The sequence below is a fragment of the Amblyraja radiata genome, chromosome 15 (genome assembly GCF_010909765.2).
Source record: "Amblyraja radiata isolate CabotCenter1 chromosome 15, sAmbRad1.1.pri, whole genome shotgun sequence".
Classification (NCBI taxonomy): Eukaryota; Metazoa; Chordata; class Chondrichthyes; order Rajiformes; family Rajidae; genus Amblyraja; species Amblyraja radiata.
This window is the reverse complement of record NC_045970.1, coordinates 47076094-47091018: the sequence shown is the minus strand read 5'-3', so window position 1 is coordinate 47091018 and position 14925 is coordinate 47076094. Positions and strand designations below refer to the sequence as shown.

Here is a 14925-nt window from a genome sequence, read left to right as displayed (position 1 = left end):
TGAGAGGGTGGGTTTCTTAAATGTGTATATTTTAATGCTCGGAGCATTGTAAGAAAGGTGGATGAACTTAGAGCCTGGATTGACACCTGGAAGTATGATGTTGTGGCGATCAGTGAAACATGGTTGCAGGAGGGCTGTGATTGGAAACTAAATATTCCAGGATTTCGTTGCTTCAGGTGTGATAGAATTGGAGGGGCAAGAGGTGGAGGTGTTGCATTGCTTATCAGGGGAGATATTACAGCAGAGCTTTGGCTGGATAGATTAGAGGGCTCGTCTAGGGAGGCTATTTGGGTGGAACTGAGAAATGGGAAAGGGGTAGCAATACTTATTATAGACCACCAAATGGGGAGCGAGAATTGGAAGAGCAAATATGTAAGGAGATTGCAGATATTAGTAGTAAGCACAAGGTAGTGATTGTGGGAGATTTAAATTTTCCACACATAGACTGGGAAACACATTCTGTAAATGGGCTGGATGGGTTGGAGTTTGTAAAATGTGTGCAGGATAGTTTTTTGCAGCAATACATAGAAGTACCTACTAGAGAAGGGGCAGTGCTGGACCTCCTGTTAGGAAATGAGACGGGTCAGGTGGCAGAGGTATGCGTTGGGGAACAGTTCGGGACCAGTGATCACAATACCATTAGTTTCAATATAATTATGGAGAGGGTCAGAAATGGACCTAGGGTTGAGATATTTGATTGGAGAAAGGCTAATTTTGAGGAGATGCGAAAGGATTTAAAAGGAGTTAATTGGGACAGTTTGTTTTATGGGAAAGATGTGGAAGAGAAATGGAGGACATTTAAAGGTGACATTTTAAGAGTACAGAATCTTTATGTCCCTGTTCGGTTGAAAGGAAATAGTAAAAATCGTAAAAAGCCATGGTTTTCAAGGGAAATTGGACACTTGGTTCGGAAAAAGAGAGAGATCTACAATAATTATAGGCAGCATGGAGTAAATGAGGTGCTTGAGGAGTATAAAGAATGTAAAAAGAATCTTATGAAAGAAATTAGAAAAGCTAAAAGAAGATATGAGGTTGCTTTGGCAAGTAAGGTGAAAGTAAACCCAAAGGGTTTCTACAGCTATATTAATAGCAAAAGGATAACGAGGGATAAAATTGGTCCATTAGAGAGTCAGAGTGGACAGCTATCTGCAGAGCCAAAAGAGATGGGGGAGATATTGAACAATTTATTTTCTTCGGTATTCACCAAGGAGAAGGATATTGAATTATGTGAGGTAAGGGAAACAAGTAGAGTAGCTATGGAAACTATGAGATTCAAAGAAGAGGAAGTACTGACACTTTTGAGAAATATAAAAGTGGATAAGTCTCCAGGTCTGGACAGGATATTCCCTAGGACATTGAGGGAAGTTAGTGTAGAAATAGCAGGGGCTGTGACAGAAATATTTCAAATGTCATTAGAAACGGGAATAGTGCCGGAGGATTGGCGTACTGAGCATGTTGTTCCATTGTTTAAAAAGGGGGCTAAGAGTAAACCTAGCAATTATAGACCTGTTAGTTTGATGTCAGTGGTGGGTAAATTAATGGAAAGGATACTTAGAGATAATATATATAAGCACCTGGATAAACAGGGTCTGATTAGGAACAGTCAACATGGATTTGTGCCTGGAAGGTCATGTTTGACTAATCTTCTTGAATTTTTTGAAGAGGTTACTCGGGAAATTGATGAGGGTAAAGCAGTGGGTGTTGTATATATGGACTTCAGTAAGGCCTTTGACAAGGTTCCTCACGGAAGGTTGGTTAAGAAGGTTCAATTGTTGGGTATTAATGGTGGAGTAGCAAGATGGATTCAACAGTGGCTGAATGGGAGATGCCAGAGAGTAATGGTGGATGGTTGTTTGTCAGGTTGGAGGCCAGTGACTAGTGGGGTGCCACAGAGATCTGTGTTGGGTCCACTGTTGTTTGTCATGTACATCAATGATCTGGATGATGGTGTGGTAAATTGGATTAGTAAGTATGTAGATGATACTAAGATAGGTGGGGTTGTGGATAATGAAGTAGATTTTCAAAGTCTACAGAGAGATTTATGCCAGTTGGAAGAGTGGGCTGAAAGATGGCAGATGGAGTTTAATGCTGATAAGTGTGAGGTGCTACATCTTGGCAGGACAAATCAAAATAGGACGTACATGGTAAATGGTAGGGAATTGAAGAATGCAGGTGAACAGAAGGATCTGGGAATAACTGTGCACAGTTCCCTGAAAGTGGAATCTCATGTAGATAGGGTGGTAAAGAAAGCTTTTGGTGTGCTGGCCTTTATAAATCAGAGCATTGAGTATAGAAGTTGGGATGTAATGTTAAAATTGTACAAGGCATTGGTGAGGTCAATTCTGGAGTATGGTGTACAATTTTGGTCGCCTAATTATAGGAAGGATGTCAACAAAATAGAGAGAGTACAGAGGAGATTTACTAGAATGTTGCCTGGGTTTCAGCAACTCAGTTACAGAGAAAGGTTGAACAAGTTAGGGCTTTATTCTTTGGAGCGCAGAAGGTTAAGGGGGGACTTGATACAGGTCTTTAAAATTATGAAAGGGATAGACAGAGTTGACGTGGATAAGCTTTTCCCACTGAGAGTAGGGAAGATTCAAACAAGGGGACATGACTTGAGAATTAAGGGACAGAAGTTTAGGGGTAACATGAGGGGGAACTTCTTTACTCAGAGAGTGGTGGCTGTGTGGAATGAGCTTCCAGTGAAGGTGGTGGAGGCAGGTTCGTTTTTATCATTTAAAAATAAATTGGATAGTTATATGGACGGGAAAGGAATGGAGGGTTATGGTCTGAGAGCAGGTATATGGGACTAGGGGAGAATACGTGTTCGGCACGGACTAGAAGGGTCGAGATGGCCTGTTTCCGTGCTGTAATTGTTATATGGTTATATGGTTATTGTAATCTGGTGTTGTCTTTTCGTTGATAGACACAAAAATGTTGGAGTAACTCAGCGGGACAGGCAACACCTCTGGAGAGAAGGAACGGGTAGGGTTGCCAACTTTCTCACTGCCAAATAAGGAACAAAAGGTCAAAATAAGGGACAAATTCCCGACGGCAATTCGTTGACCGACTCGGAAGTGGCTGGGTGAACGATGAGTTGGCCCCGGTGCTGGACTGCACACAAAGCCCAGCCGGCGGGCCAGCTGAGGAGTTTTCGCCCACTCGACGTCGTGCGCAAAGTCCGGCGCCCCATCCAACTCATGGACCGATGATCGGCCATGAGAAGGAGGGGTGGTGGTGTCGGCGGTAAGCGAAGTTCGAAGATCGGACAGCTGGCCGGGCTGCCGACCGACGGTGCCACGGGCGAGGCGCTGCTGCTGCACTCCATGGGCTGCACCACATCGGGACGGGTGAGGCGGGGCCAGATGCGGTGCTCCAACCCGACAGCCCCTCGACCTGAGTAGTAGCAGTCAAATACGGGACATGGGCGGTCCCCTATGGGACAAACCAATTTAGCCCAATATACATGATGTCCCGGTAAATACGGGACAGTTGACAACCCTAGGAATGGGTGACATTTTGGGTTAAGACCCTTCTTCAGTCTTTTCGCTGGCTGGGTAACATGCAACAAAAAGTTTTCCACTGCACCTCGGTGCACGTGGCAATAAACTAAACGTAAAGTGCAGCAGAAAGTTTGCGCGCGGCCTACACCGAGGTCACGGTCGAACCCTCGCCTTCACTGGAGCTGCAGACTGGCAGCAGCAACCAGTGCACAAGTCAGCTGCCTCAACATCTCCTCACGTCAATGTAAAGTTCGTTCAGTTGCGTTCCCCCGGTGCAGTCGCTTGGCGGGTTTAACAAGGTTAATGGCGCATGCTGTTTTTGCGGCCGCATCTTTCAAGCCCACTTTACAACCCCGAGATATTCGGAAGCAATTTGCAACTGAGTATTTCTGCTTTTTCACTGACTTGTAACGAGGGAGGCAACCAAGGAGATACATTTATGTAACCAAAGGGGACGAGACTAAACAGACCAGCAATAACTTCCTAAATTCCTTAAGCGAGTTAATTCTCAAAAGAGACAATATAAAAGGGTCCATTAAAACACAAGCCGTTTTTTTGCATCAATGTGAATAGTGTCGATGAAGTCAAAATACAAAGTGGGAGCACACGTTCATAAATTCACCCATTTGGAGTTGAGTTGAATTGGATTTAGTTTATTATCATGTGTACTGAGGTACAGTGAAAAGCTTTTGTTGTGTGCTAACCAGTCAGAGGAAAGACTATACATGATTACATCCACAGTGTACAGATACATGATAAAAATAATAATGGCCTTTAGTTGCAAATCATGCTTCCTTGCATTATAATCATAATGCCCCTGTTATTTAACGTTTAGTGCAAGATAAAACCAGTAAGGTCCACTCAAAGATAGTCCAAAGGTCTCCAATGAGGTAGATAGTAGCGCAGGGCAATAGACAATAGACAATAGGGGCAGCAGTAGGCCATTCGGCCCTTCGTGCCAGCACCGCCATTCAATGTGATCATGGCTGATCATCCCCAATCAGTACCCCGTTCCTGCCGTCTCCCCATATCCCCTGACTCCGCGATCTTTAAGAGCCCTATCTAGCTCTCGCTTGAAAGCATCCAGAGAACCAGCATCCACCTCTGAGGGCAGTTTAGATTTGTTTTTTAGTTTAGAGATACAGCGTGGAAACAGACCCTTCGGCCCACCGGGACCGCGTCGACCAGCGATCCCCGCACACTAACACTATCCTACACCCACTAGGGACAATTTTTCATTTACCAAGCCAATTAACCTACACACCTGTACGTCTTCAGTGTGGGAGGAAACCGAAGATCTCGGAGAAAACCCACGCAGATCACGTACAGACAGCACTCGTTGTCGGGATCGAACCCGGGTTTCGCTGTAAGGCAGCAACTCTACCGCTGCACCACCATGACCGTTTGTGCTAGGATGGTTCAGTTGCCTGATAACAGCTGGGAAGAAATTGTCCCCGAATCTGAAGCAGAGTAAATTTTAGAACTATGGTTCCTCCGTTACTCTCAGGACGACAATCTCGGTACTTCTGCAATAGTAATTGTGGAGAATGATTGAATTTATTGGATTTCTGTTTATTATACATTATCTATGTGTACTGTGATTACAGGCCGGTTTGGATGCTGCAAGTAAGAAACTCATTGTTACATTCTTGACAAATAAACCCTTGTGACGCTTGACAGAGATGTCTACTTTGAAGAAGTTCTCCTCCTCTCTCCGACGAGAGTGGAGGAGAACTGCGCCTGTCCCCGCTGACTTACTCCTGTGTTTTTGTGTCTGTCTGCGGTTTAGACCAGCACCTGCCGCTCCTTCCCACACATTTTGTGCTGCTCTTGTAGTTGATTGTATGACCCCTGCCCAAAATGTCACAACATTCCTGATAGAACTGCTGCCTCACAGCGCCAGAGTCTGCCGTGTCTGTGTGGAGTTCGTACGTTCTCCGGAAATTTCAGGCGCAATGCCCGAGCGGAGCTCCAACGTAATAACTGACAAGGAGCCCCGATTCGGATGGTGCTGAGCCGCTGCACGTACGCGCGCCGCCATCTTGAGTAAATTATGTAAGACCATTTGAAAAATATGAATAGCATTCACAGCGATGGGCTCAAGAAAATAATTATTCTTGGTGAGTGGTACTTTACAAATACAGCGTGGAAACAGGCCCTTCGGCCCATCGAGTCGGCGCCGACCAGCAACCACCCTGGATACTTGCACTCTCCGACACACCAGGGACAATTTTACAGACACCAATTAATCTACAAACACGTCCGTCTTTGGAGTGTGGGAGGAAACCAGAGCTCCCAGGAAAAAACCCGCGCAGTCACCGGGAGAACGTGCAAACTCCATACAGACAGCACCTGAGATAGACACAAAACGTTGGAGTAACTCACGGGACAGGCAGCATCCCTGGGTGACGTTTTGGGTCGAGACCTGTCTTCAGACCCCACATTCCTTCCTCTGGCTTCACAATTCACAAGTCTTCAATGCTTTTGTCTCACACCATCAGTTGTTTTCATCTCTGGCCCTTGCCCAAACATTTGCCCATCAACACCCCTCTCCCCCACCCGTGTTCCCCCATTACCTGCCATGCTTTGTCCTGCCCCTCAACTCGCCCAGCTTTCTTTCCCTCTCCTTCCCCTCTACAATCAGTCCGAAGAAGGGTCCTGACCTAAAACGTCACCTATCCATGTTCTCCGGAGATGCTGCCCGACCCGTTGTTACTCCAGCACTTTTGTCCCCCCCCCCACCATCATTGTGCTGGCACTAAACATTATTCCCTTCTCGTGAAGATAGACACAAACAGCAGGAGTAACTCAATGGGACAGGCAGCATCTCTGGAGAGAAGGACTGGGTGACGTTTCGGGTCGAGACCCTTCCTGTCTTCGGTTTAAACCAGCATCTGCAGTTCCTTGGTAGACACAAAATGCTGGAGTAACACAGCGGGTGCTGCCTCACCCACTGAGTTACTCCAACATTTTTGTGTCATCCTTGGATTTAAACCAGCATCTGCAGTCCTTTCTTACACATCTGCAGTTCCTTCCTACACATTCCCTTACCATATATCTGTACACTGCAAACAGCTCAAGTGTAATCGTGTATTGTCTTTCCGCTGACTGGATAGCGCGCAACAAAAGCTTCTCACTGTACCTGGACCTTTTTCACCGTCTACGTGACATTAAACTGCAATGTAACTGTCTTTAGGATCCCCACTCGCTGCATTCTGCAGGCAGGCAGTGTGTTTAGTGTGTTAAAAGCATCAATTCTCTGACTCATTCTTATTGCAATTGATGAATGGTGAGCACCATTTGCCTGCAATAGGTGGCTGGCCAAGATTAGCAAGGATTGGTGTGAGTGGAGGGGGGAGTGCAGTACATTAAGTGTCAAAATGAAACCTAATGATAAGGAAAGTCAATAAATAATGTACCACGGTCAGAAATTGATGAATGCTAAGCCAGCAGCCATGTAGCTCAAATGATAGCTGGGTTGAGTCTGAACAAGAGAAATGTATATTTTAATCCCGGGGATGTTTGAGAGGCAGGTCTGGTGCTCTTGTCTCCTCGCTTAATAATTTCCCAGCTCCACTGCCGTCCGGAATGGCTTAAAGACAGCCAAGGATTATGTACCTTGGATGTGGTGCAAGAATGGGTAAGTGCATAAAGGGACAGCAGATCAAATAGATCACACGAAGCAAGAGGTGACTTGTTCCACAAATGAGATGATACGGAAACATAGAAAATGGGTGCAGGAGTAGGCCATTCGGCCCTTCGAGCCAGCACCGCCATTCAATATGATCATGGCTGATCATCCAAAATCAGGACCCTGTACCTGCTTTCTCCCCATTTCCCTTGAATTCCGTTAGCCCTAAGGGCCATATCTAACTCTCTCTTGAAAACATCCAGTGAATTGGCCTCCACTGCCTTCTGTGGCAGAGAATTCCACAGATTCACAACTCTCTGAAAATCAAATGGATCACGCTAAGCGAGAGATGACTTGTTCCACAGACGAGATGTTGTCAAGCTGGAACGAGTACAGAGAAGATTTACGAGGATGTTGCCAGGACTAGAGAGACTGAGCTAAAGGGAGAGGTTGAGCAGGTTGCGATTCTATTCCCTGGAGCGCTGGAGGGTGAGGGATGATCTTGTAGAGGTGTATAAAATCATGAGAGGATTAGATCGGGTAGATGCACAGAGTCTCTTGCCCAGAGTATAGAAGTGAGATCGACCGATTGACCAAATGGTGCCAGCACAATAACCTGGCTCTCAACACCAGCAAAACCAAGGAACTAATTGTGGACTTTGGAAGGGATAGGATAGGGACCCACAGTCCCGTCTACATCAACGGGACGATGGTGGAAAGGGTTAAGAGCTTCAAATTCCTGGGTGTGCACATTTCCGAAGATGTTACCTGGTCCCAGAACACTGATGCAATTATGTAGAAAGCACATCAGCGTCTCTACTTCCTGAGAAGACTATGAAGAGTCGGTATGTAAAAGAGGACTCTCTCGAACTTCTACAGGTGCACAGTAGAGAGCATACTGACTGGTTGCATCGTGGCTTGGTTCGGCAACCTGGGGGTCCAGGAGCAGAAAAGGATGCAGAAAGTTGTAACCACTGCCCAGTCCATCATCGGCTCTGACCTCCCCACCATCGAAGGGATCTATCACAGTCGCTGCCTCAAAAAGGCAGCCAACATCATCAAGGACCCACACCACCCTGGCTAGGCACTCATCTCTCCGCTACCATCGGGCAGAAGGTACAGGAGCCTGAAATCTGTTACATCCAGGTTCAGGAATAGCTACTTCCCCACAGCTATCAGGCTATTAAACTTGCCAACAAACAGACTCTGAACTATAACAGCCCCTTGCACTTTATCTGATTATTCATGTATATATTGAACTGAACTGTTCTGTATTTTTGCTTACAATATTCTGTTGTGCTGCAGCAAGCAGGAATTTCATTGTCCTATCTGGGACACATGACAATAAACTCTCTTGACTTGACTTGACTTGACTTGAGTAGGCGAATTGAGGACCAGAGTTTAAGGTGAAGGGGAAACAATTTAATAGGAATCTGAGGGAGTAATGTTTTCACACAGAGGGTGGTGGGTGAATGGAACAAGCTGCCAGAGGAGGAAGTTGAGGCTGGGACTATCCCAACATTTAGGAAGCAGTTAAGACAGGTAAATGGATAGGATAGGGTTGGAGGGATATGGACCAAGCGCAGGCAGATGGGACTAGTGTAGCTGGGACATGTTGGTCGGTGTGGGCAAGTTGGGCCGAAGGGGTTTTTTTTCGCACTATATCACACCATGACTGTAAACCAGCATCTGCAGTTCCATCCTATACAAGGTAATTATCTGTTCTGTCTCTCTCTCAGCTTAAGGGGATTTAGTCCCTCCTAATGATGCAGTCCAGAAGTGATATATGAAAAGAAGGGAGCACTCTTTTCTTCATCATTTCAAGATCCCCAGAGACTATTTGGCACACTTAAAAGATCCTGAACATTATTGCTGCAGTTATTGCCTCTTATATAATCACTGTGCACAGGCACTGACACCCAACAATGGCAACAAGGCGTGTAGGAAGGAACTGCAGATGCAGGTTTAAACCGACGATTGGCACAAAATGCTGGAGTAACTTCGAGGGACAGGCAGCGTCTCTGGAGAGAAGGAACGGGGGGGAAAATCATCGTTACTTTTTTGCATATCTGTCATCCATTTGTTCCCTATCTCTCTAACTTCACCGTCTATATCTCTTGTTTCCCTTTCCCGTGACTTTCAGTCTGAGGAAGGGTCTCGACCCGAAACGTCACCCATTCCTTCACTCCAGAGACACTGCGTGTCCCACTGAGTTACTCCAGTTTTTTGTGTCTATATTTAATAGCGACAAGGCTGCATTTTTACACAGTGTGTTAAGCCGGCTCTCAAATTATTCTTAGAATCACAGGGAGTGATGCAGTGTGGAAACACGCCCTTCGGCCCAACTTGCTCACACCGGTCAACATGTCCCAGCTACACTAGTCCCACCTGCCGGCGTTTGGTCCATATCCCTCCTCACCTGTCCTGTCCAGGTACCTGTCTAACTGTTTCTGAAACATTGGAATAGTCCCAGCCTCCACTACCTCTTCTGGCAGCTTGTTCCATACAACAGCTTGAAAGATTCAGCTGCACTGAAGATAGCCACCAATAAGCCAACCAAGGCCTAAGGTCATTGCCCTGATGTCCTGGTCTTTTCTAGCCTCCAGCTCTTCACGTTCCATCCACTACTTTTGTCTGAAGAAGGATTCCGATCCAAAATATCCCCTATCCCTTTTCTCCGGAGATGCTACCAGACCCGCTGAGTTACTCCAGCACTTTGTGTCTTTCTTTAGTGATAGTCTTGGTTGCCTGGATATAAACTTGTTGTCGAGTATTTGTACTCTCAGTCTTAAATACATAATCCTGAATCTTCATTGTACCTCTGAGAGAAGTCAATAAGATATTAAGCAATATACATGTTTCCCAATTCCGTGGAGTTTAGTGGAACTAACGATTTCATAAAAATCCTATCCTCCGATTGAAGTGGCACAGTGGCGCAGCGGTAGAGTTGCTGCCTTACGCCGCCAGAGACCCGGGTTCGATCCCGACTACGGGTGCTGTCTGTACAGAGTTCGTACGTTCTCACCGTGTCCTGCGTGGGTTTTCTCCGAGATCTTTGGTTTCCACCCTCACTCCAAAGACGTACAAGTTTGTAGGTAAATTGGCTTGGCATAAGTGTAAATTGACCCTAGTGTGTGTAGGATAGTGTTAATGTGCAGCGGTCGCTGGTCGGCGCGGACTCGGTGGGCCGAAGGGCCTGTTTCCGCGCTGTATCTCTCAACTAAAGTAAACTAAATTGAAAGGTTTATATGGTGTTCAGTATTCCCATTTCAACTAATCTCACTGCCAGACTTGTCACTCACTGCCAGACTTGGCTCCAAAATTACATTCATCTACATACACAGTGACTGACTGCAGTTCAAACTAATATCCGAATTATTCTGTGTTTGACCTGCACACCGCTGGAGTCAAACCCCAGGAAACTTGTATTAAGTCTAGAATCCTACAGCTATAAATCAACTCGACTGACAGATGATTCTTACGAACCGGGTGGCCCCCGGTGTCATAGGATCCGATGTAAATCTACCGCAGGCTCTTGTTTGATAACTGCAGTGCCGGCAGACCTCTGTGAGGGGCAATATCGTGTACAAAAACAAATAATACCTCAAAACCGGCACCACAGAACAACATTCAATTTAGACTTTAGAGATTCAGCGCGGAATCAGGCCCTTCGGCCCACCGGGTCCGCGCCGGCAAGCCATCACCCCGCACACCAGCACTCACCCTGCGCACACACACCAGGGACAATTTACAATTTTGTACAAGCCAATTAACCTGCAAACCTGTGCGCCTTTTGGAGTGTGGGAGGAAACCGGTGCACCCGGAGCAAACCCACGCAGGTCACGGGGAGAAGGTACAAACTCCATACAGAGAGCACTCATAGTCAGGGTCGAACCTGGGTCTCTGGCACTCTGACCCTACCGCTGTGCTGCCATAAATCTCCAATGTTGAGTAAATTCCACTGTGTCACTTCACTCCTCCAATTTTATGTAAACCCCTCTCTCGTTCCTGTGCACCAGCTCTACACACCCTCCCCAGTGCAGTCCCCACAACCCCCCCCACCACGCCCCCCCCACACACCCATCACCCTGGTCCTTCCCCTCCTTCATACACTCATCTCCCATTCCCGAGTCTCTCATTTCCGTTTTATTCCCCTCTCTTTTCTTTGCACCCTTGCACACTTCCCTCTATATTCCTCCCTCTAGCTCTACATTCCATGCCCCCTTTCTCCCTATCTGACAGCATTTTGTCTCCTTTTCATCTCTAGCCTCTCTCCCTTACTTCACTCATCTGGCAATCAACCCCTGTATCCACCTATCGCTCGCAAAGGTTTTTTTTCCCCGCCTCCACCTCTCTTCCCCGATTTTCTTCCCCACGACTACATCCAGCCTGAGGAAGGTTCCGACCTGAGATGTTCCCTCCACAGATGCTACCTGACCTGCTGAGTTACTCCAGCGCTGTGTTTTGCTCAAGGTCTCTGGCTGTCTCCGCCAGGATGCGAGAACGTGCTTTATCAATCTTGCCTTCCTGTGGTCGGCACAGTGGCACAGCTGGTAGTGCTGCTTCCTCACAGCGCCAGAGACCCGGGTTCGATCCTGACCTCGGGCGCTGTCTGCGCCCATTGTGTCCACGCCAACCATTGATCACCCATTCACATAGCTCCATGCTATCCCATTTCCTCATCCACTCCCCACCACTGGTGGCAATATTACAGAGACCAAAGACCCTAGAAGCCCACACATCTTTGGGATGTGGGAGGAAAATCGGAGAACCGGTAAGAAACCCCCGCAGTCGCTGGGAGAACATGCAAACTCCACACAGACAGCGTCCGAGGTCAAGATCGAACCCGGGTCACTGGCGTTGTCAGGCTGCAGCTGTGCCATTGTGCCACCCTCATTGTTGAACTGAAGCATACAAGGGAAGATGTTTTGCACCAAACATCAACAAAATAAATACATGCATTCACGGGCTACAGAGCCTTGCATATATTTCACTGCATGTCAGAGATAAAATTAATTATTTAAAGTCACACTACTGTAAAATTCAAACAGAAAGTAGAACCAATACAGTCAACCCACGCGGTCACGGGGAGAACGTACAAACTCCACACAGATGGCACCCGTGGTCAGGATCGAACCCGGGTGTCTGGCGCTGTAAGGCATCGACCCTACCGCCACGCCATCGTGCCACACATCTTCCCTGCACTCTTTCCTCGCTCATATTTTGCAGGTCGTTTGGCCTCACTTACGCCGTGCAATAGTTTAGAGATACAACGCGGAAACAGGCCCTTCGGCCCACCCAGTCCGTGCCGACCAGCGATCCCCGCACATGAACACTTTACTGCACACACTAGGGTGTCAATTTACACTTGTACCAAGCCAATTTACCTACAAACCTGTACGTCTTTGGAGTGCGTGAGGAAAGCGAAGATGTCGGAGAAAACCCACGCTGGTCACGGGGAGAACGTACAAACTCCGTACAGACAAGCGCCCGCAGTCGGGATCGAACCGGGATCTCCGGCGCTGCAAGCGCTGTAAGGCAGCAACTCTACCGCTGCGCTAGTGTGCCACCCTCTTGTGTTGAGCTTACCTGGAGCTGCAGGATAACCATCCCGACGTCGTTGTTCTCCGGCACCAACACCACGTAGTTGGATTGTGAGAAGACGGGGCTGTTGTCATTGACGTCGAGCACTCGGATGGGCACGGACAAGGTGGTGCGTCGCGGGTCGCGGGCCCCGTCGGAAGCCTGCACAAGCAGGTCGTACCGATCCATGGTCTCCCGGTCCAGCGAGGTCATGGTGTAGATGCTGCCGTTTGACGTTATCCTGAAAAGGTTATTGAAGTTGGCCAAGCTGTAGTGAATCTGCCCGTTAATCCCTGCATCTGGATCGGTGGCCTGGGGAATGAAGCAACACAATGACTAAGTTTAGTTCAGAAGGATATGGGTCAATAGCAGGTGGGTGGGACTAGTGTAGATGGGACATATTGGCCTGTCTGGTCAAGTTGGGCAGAAGAGCCTGTTTCCACGCTGTATGAGTCTGTGACACTGTGTTTTGCTCAGGATTCCAGCATCTGTAGTAACTTGTGTCTGCATTTTATAACAGCTCAGTTCAGTTCAGTTTAGTTTATTGTCTCGGTGAAAAGCTTTTGTTGCATGCTAACCAGTCAGCAGAAAGACAATACATGATGACAATATTTCAGTACAGCAAGTGGATAATGCTGCATGTTCATGTACCTTTTTCACGCTGAACAAATCTCAGGCCAGGCCTTCCAAGACCAGGGCGATCGACGCACACTCATAGTCAACTTGGGCTGGATGCGATCACATTGAGTTTCCACACAGAACTAGGGGCCACAGTTTAAGAATAAGGAGTAAGCCATTTAGAACGGAGACGAGGAAACACTTTTTCTCACAGAGAGTGGCGAGTCTGTGGAATTCTCTGCCTCAGAGGGCGGTGGAGGCAGGTTCTCTGGATGCTTTCAAGAGAGAGCTAGATAGGGCTCTTAAAAATAGCGGAGTCAGGGGATATAGGGAGAAGGAAGGAACGGGCTACTGATTGGGGATGATCAGCCATGACCACATTGAATGGCGGTGCTGGCTCGAAGGGCCAAATGGCCTACTCCTGCACCTATTGTCTATTATCTATTGTCACACGACGGCATGATGTGCAATGAATGAATGAATGAGTTTATTGGCCAAGTATTCACATACAAGGAATTTGCCTTGGTGACAGTTAGGAATGACACATAAAGTAATGTATGTCATGTTGTCAATAAAATAAAATATTAATAATAAAACATATTCTCAACATCCTCAAGCATAGATAGAAGGTAAAGCTATTATTGGACCTTTGCCTCATCATTGTGGGCCGAAGGGCCTGTGCCTGTGTTTCCTGACAACACCTGCTATTAAAGTTTAAATACTGCTGGCATTCAGAGACATATAAATATTATTAAAATGAATACTATTAATATTGGGTTACTTTACTTTAGACCTTCGAGACAGAAATAGTTCGATAGGGACATGGATAGGGCAGCTACGGAGGGAAATGGGCCAAACACGGGCAGTGCAGCTGGGAGGCCGGTGTGGGAAAGTCGGGTTGAAGGGTCTGTTTCCACACTGTTGTAAGACTCTATGATTATATCGCACGAAACAGGCCATTCGGCCCATCAATTCTACTCCAGCCATTCAATCAAGGCTGATCTATCTTTCCCACTCATCCCCTTTCTCCTGTCTTCTCCCCATAACCCCTGACACCCTTACCAAGAAAGAATCTGTCAATCTGCACTTTAAAAATATCCAATGACTTGGCCTCCACAGCCGTCTGCGGCAATAATTTTTTGCTCTCACTTATTTATTATATAAATCCAAAACAGTTCAAGAAAACTGCAAAGCAAAGCAAAGATAGACACAAAATGCTGGAGCAACTCAGCGGGTCAGGCAGCATCTCTGGCAAAGTAGGAATAGGTGACGTTTCGAGACAGGACAAGTGCTTTATCTCACTATAACTTCCATCAGACTGCATTCATCGTTGCACGTACCATAACTGAAGAAGGGTCTGGACCCGAAACGTCACCCATTCCCTCTCTCCACAGATGCTGCCTGTCCCGCCGAGTTACTCCAGCAATGTGCGTCCATCCTTGATGTAAATCAGCATCTGCAGTTACTTCCTACACATTTTCAAAGTGAAAGTTTATCTTCTGGTCTTTGCTAAGACGCAGTCTCACGATATGCAGCCACGGAAAGCCACATTCCTCAACAACGTCTTTGTGCTTCGCCCGAGGCTGAAGG

At 47.0% G+C, this 14925-nt stretch overlaps 1 protein-coding gene across 1 annotated transcript in view; it reads right to left on the bottom strand.

Annotated features, from left to right (window-relative positions):
• Nucleotides 1-14925, bottom strand: part of pcdh15 (protocadherin related 15) — a gene marked incomplete at its 5' end in the record, with an annotated part of 501491 nt that overhangs the window by 251892 nt on the left and 234674 nt on the right. Inside the window, one exon of the mRNA XM_033034471.1 lies at nt 12724-13029. Coding sequence (XP_032890362.1) covers nt 12724-13029 — 306 coding nt within the window. The remainder of the gene's footprint in view (nt 1-12723; nt 13030-14925) is intronic.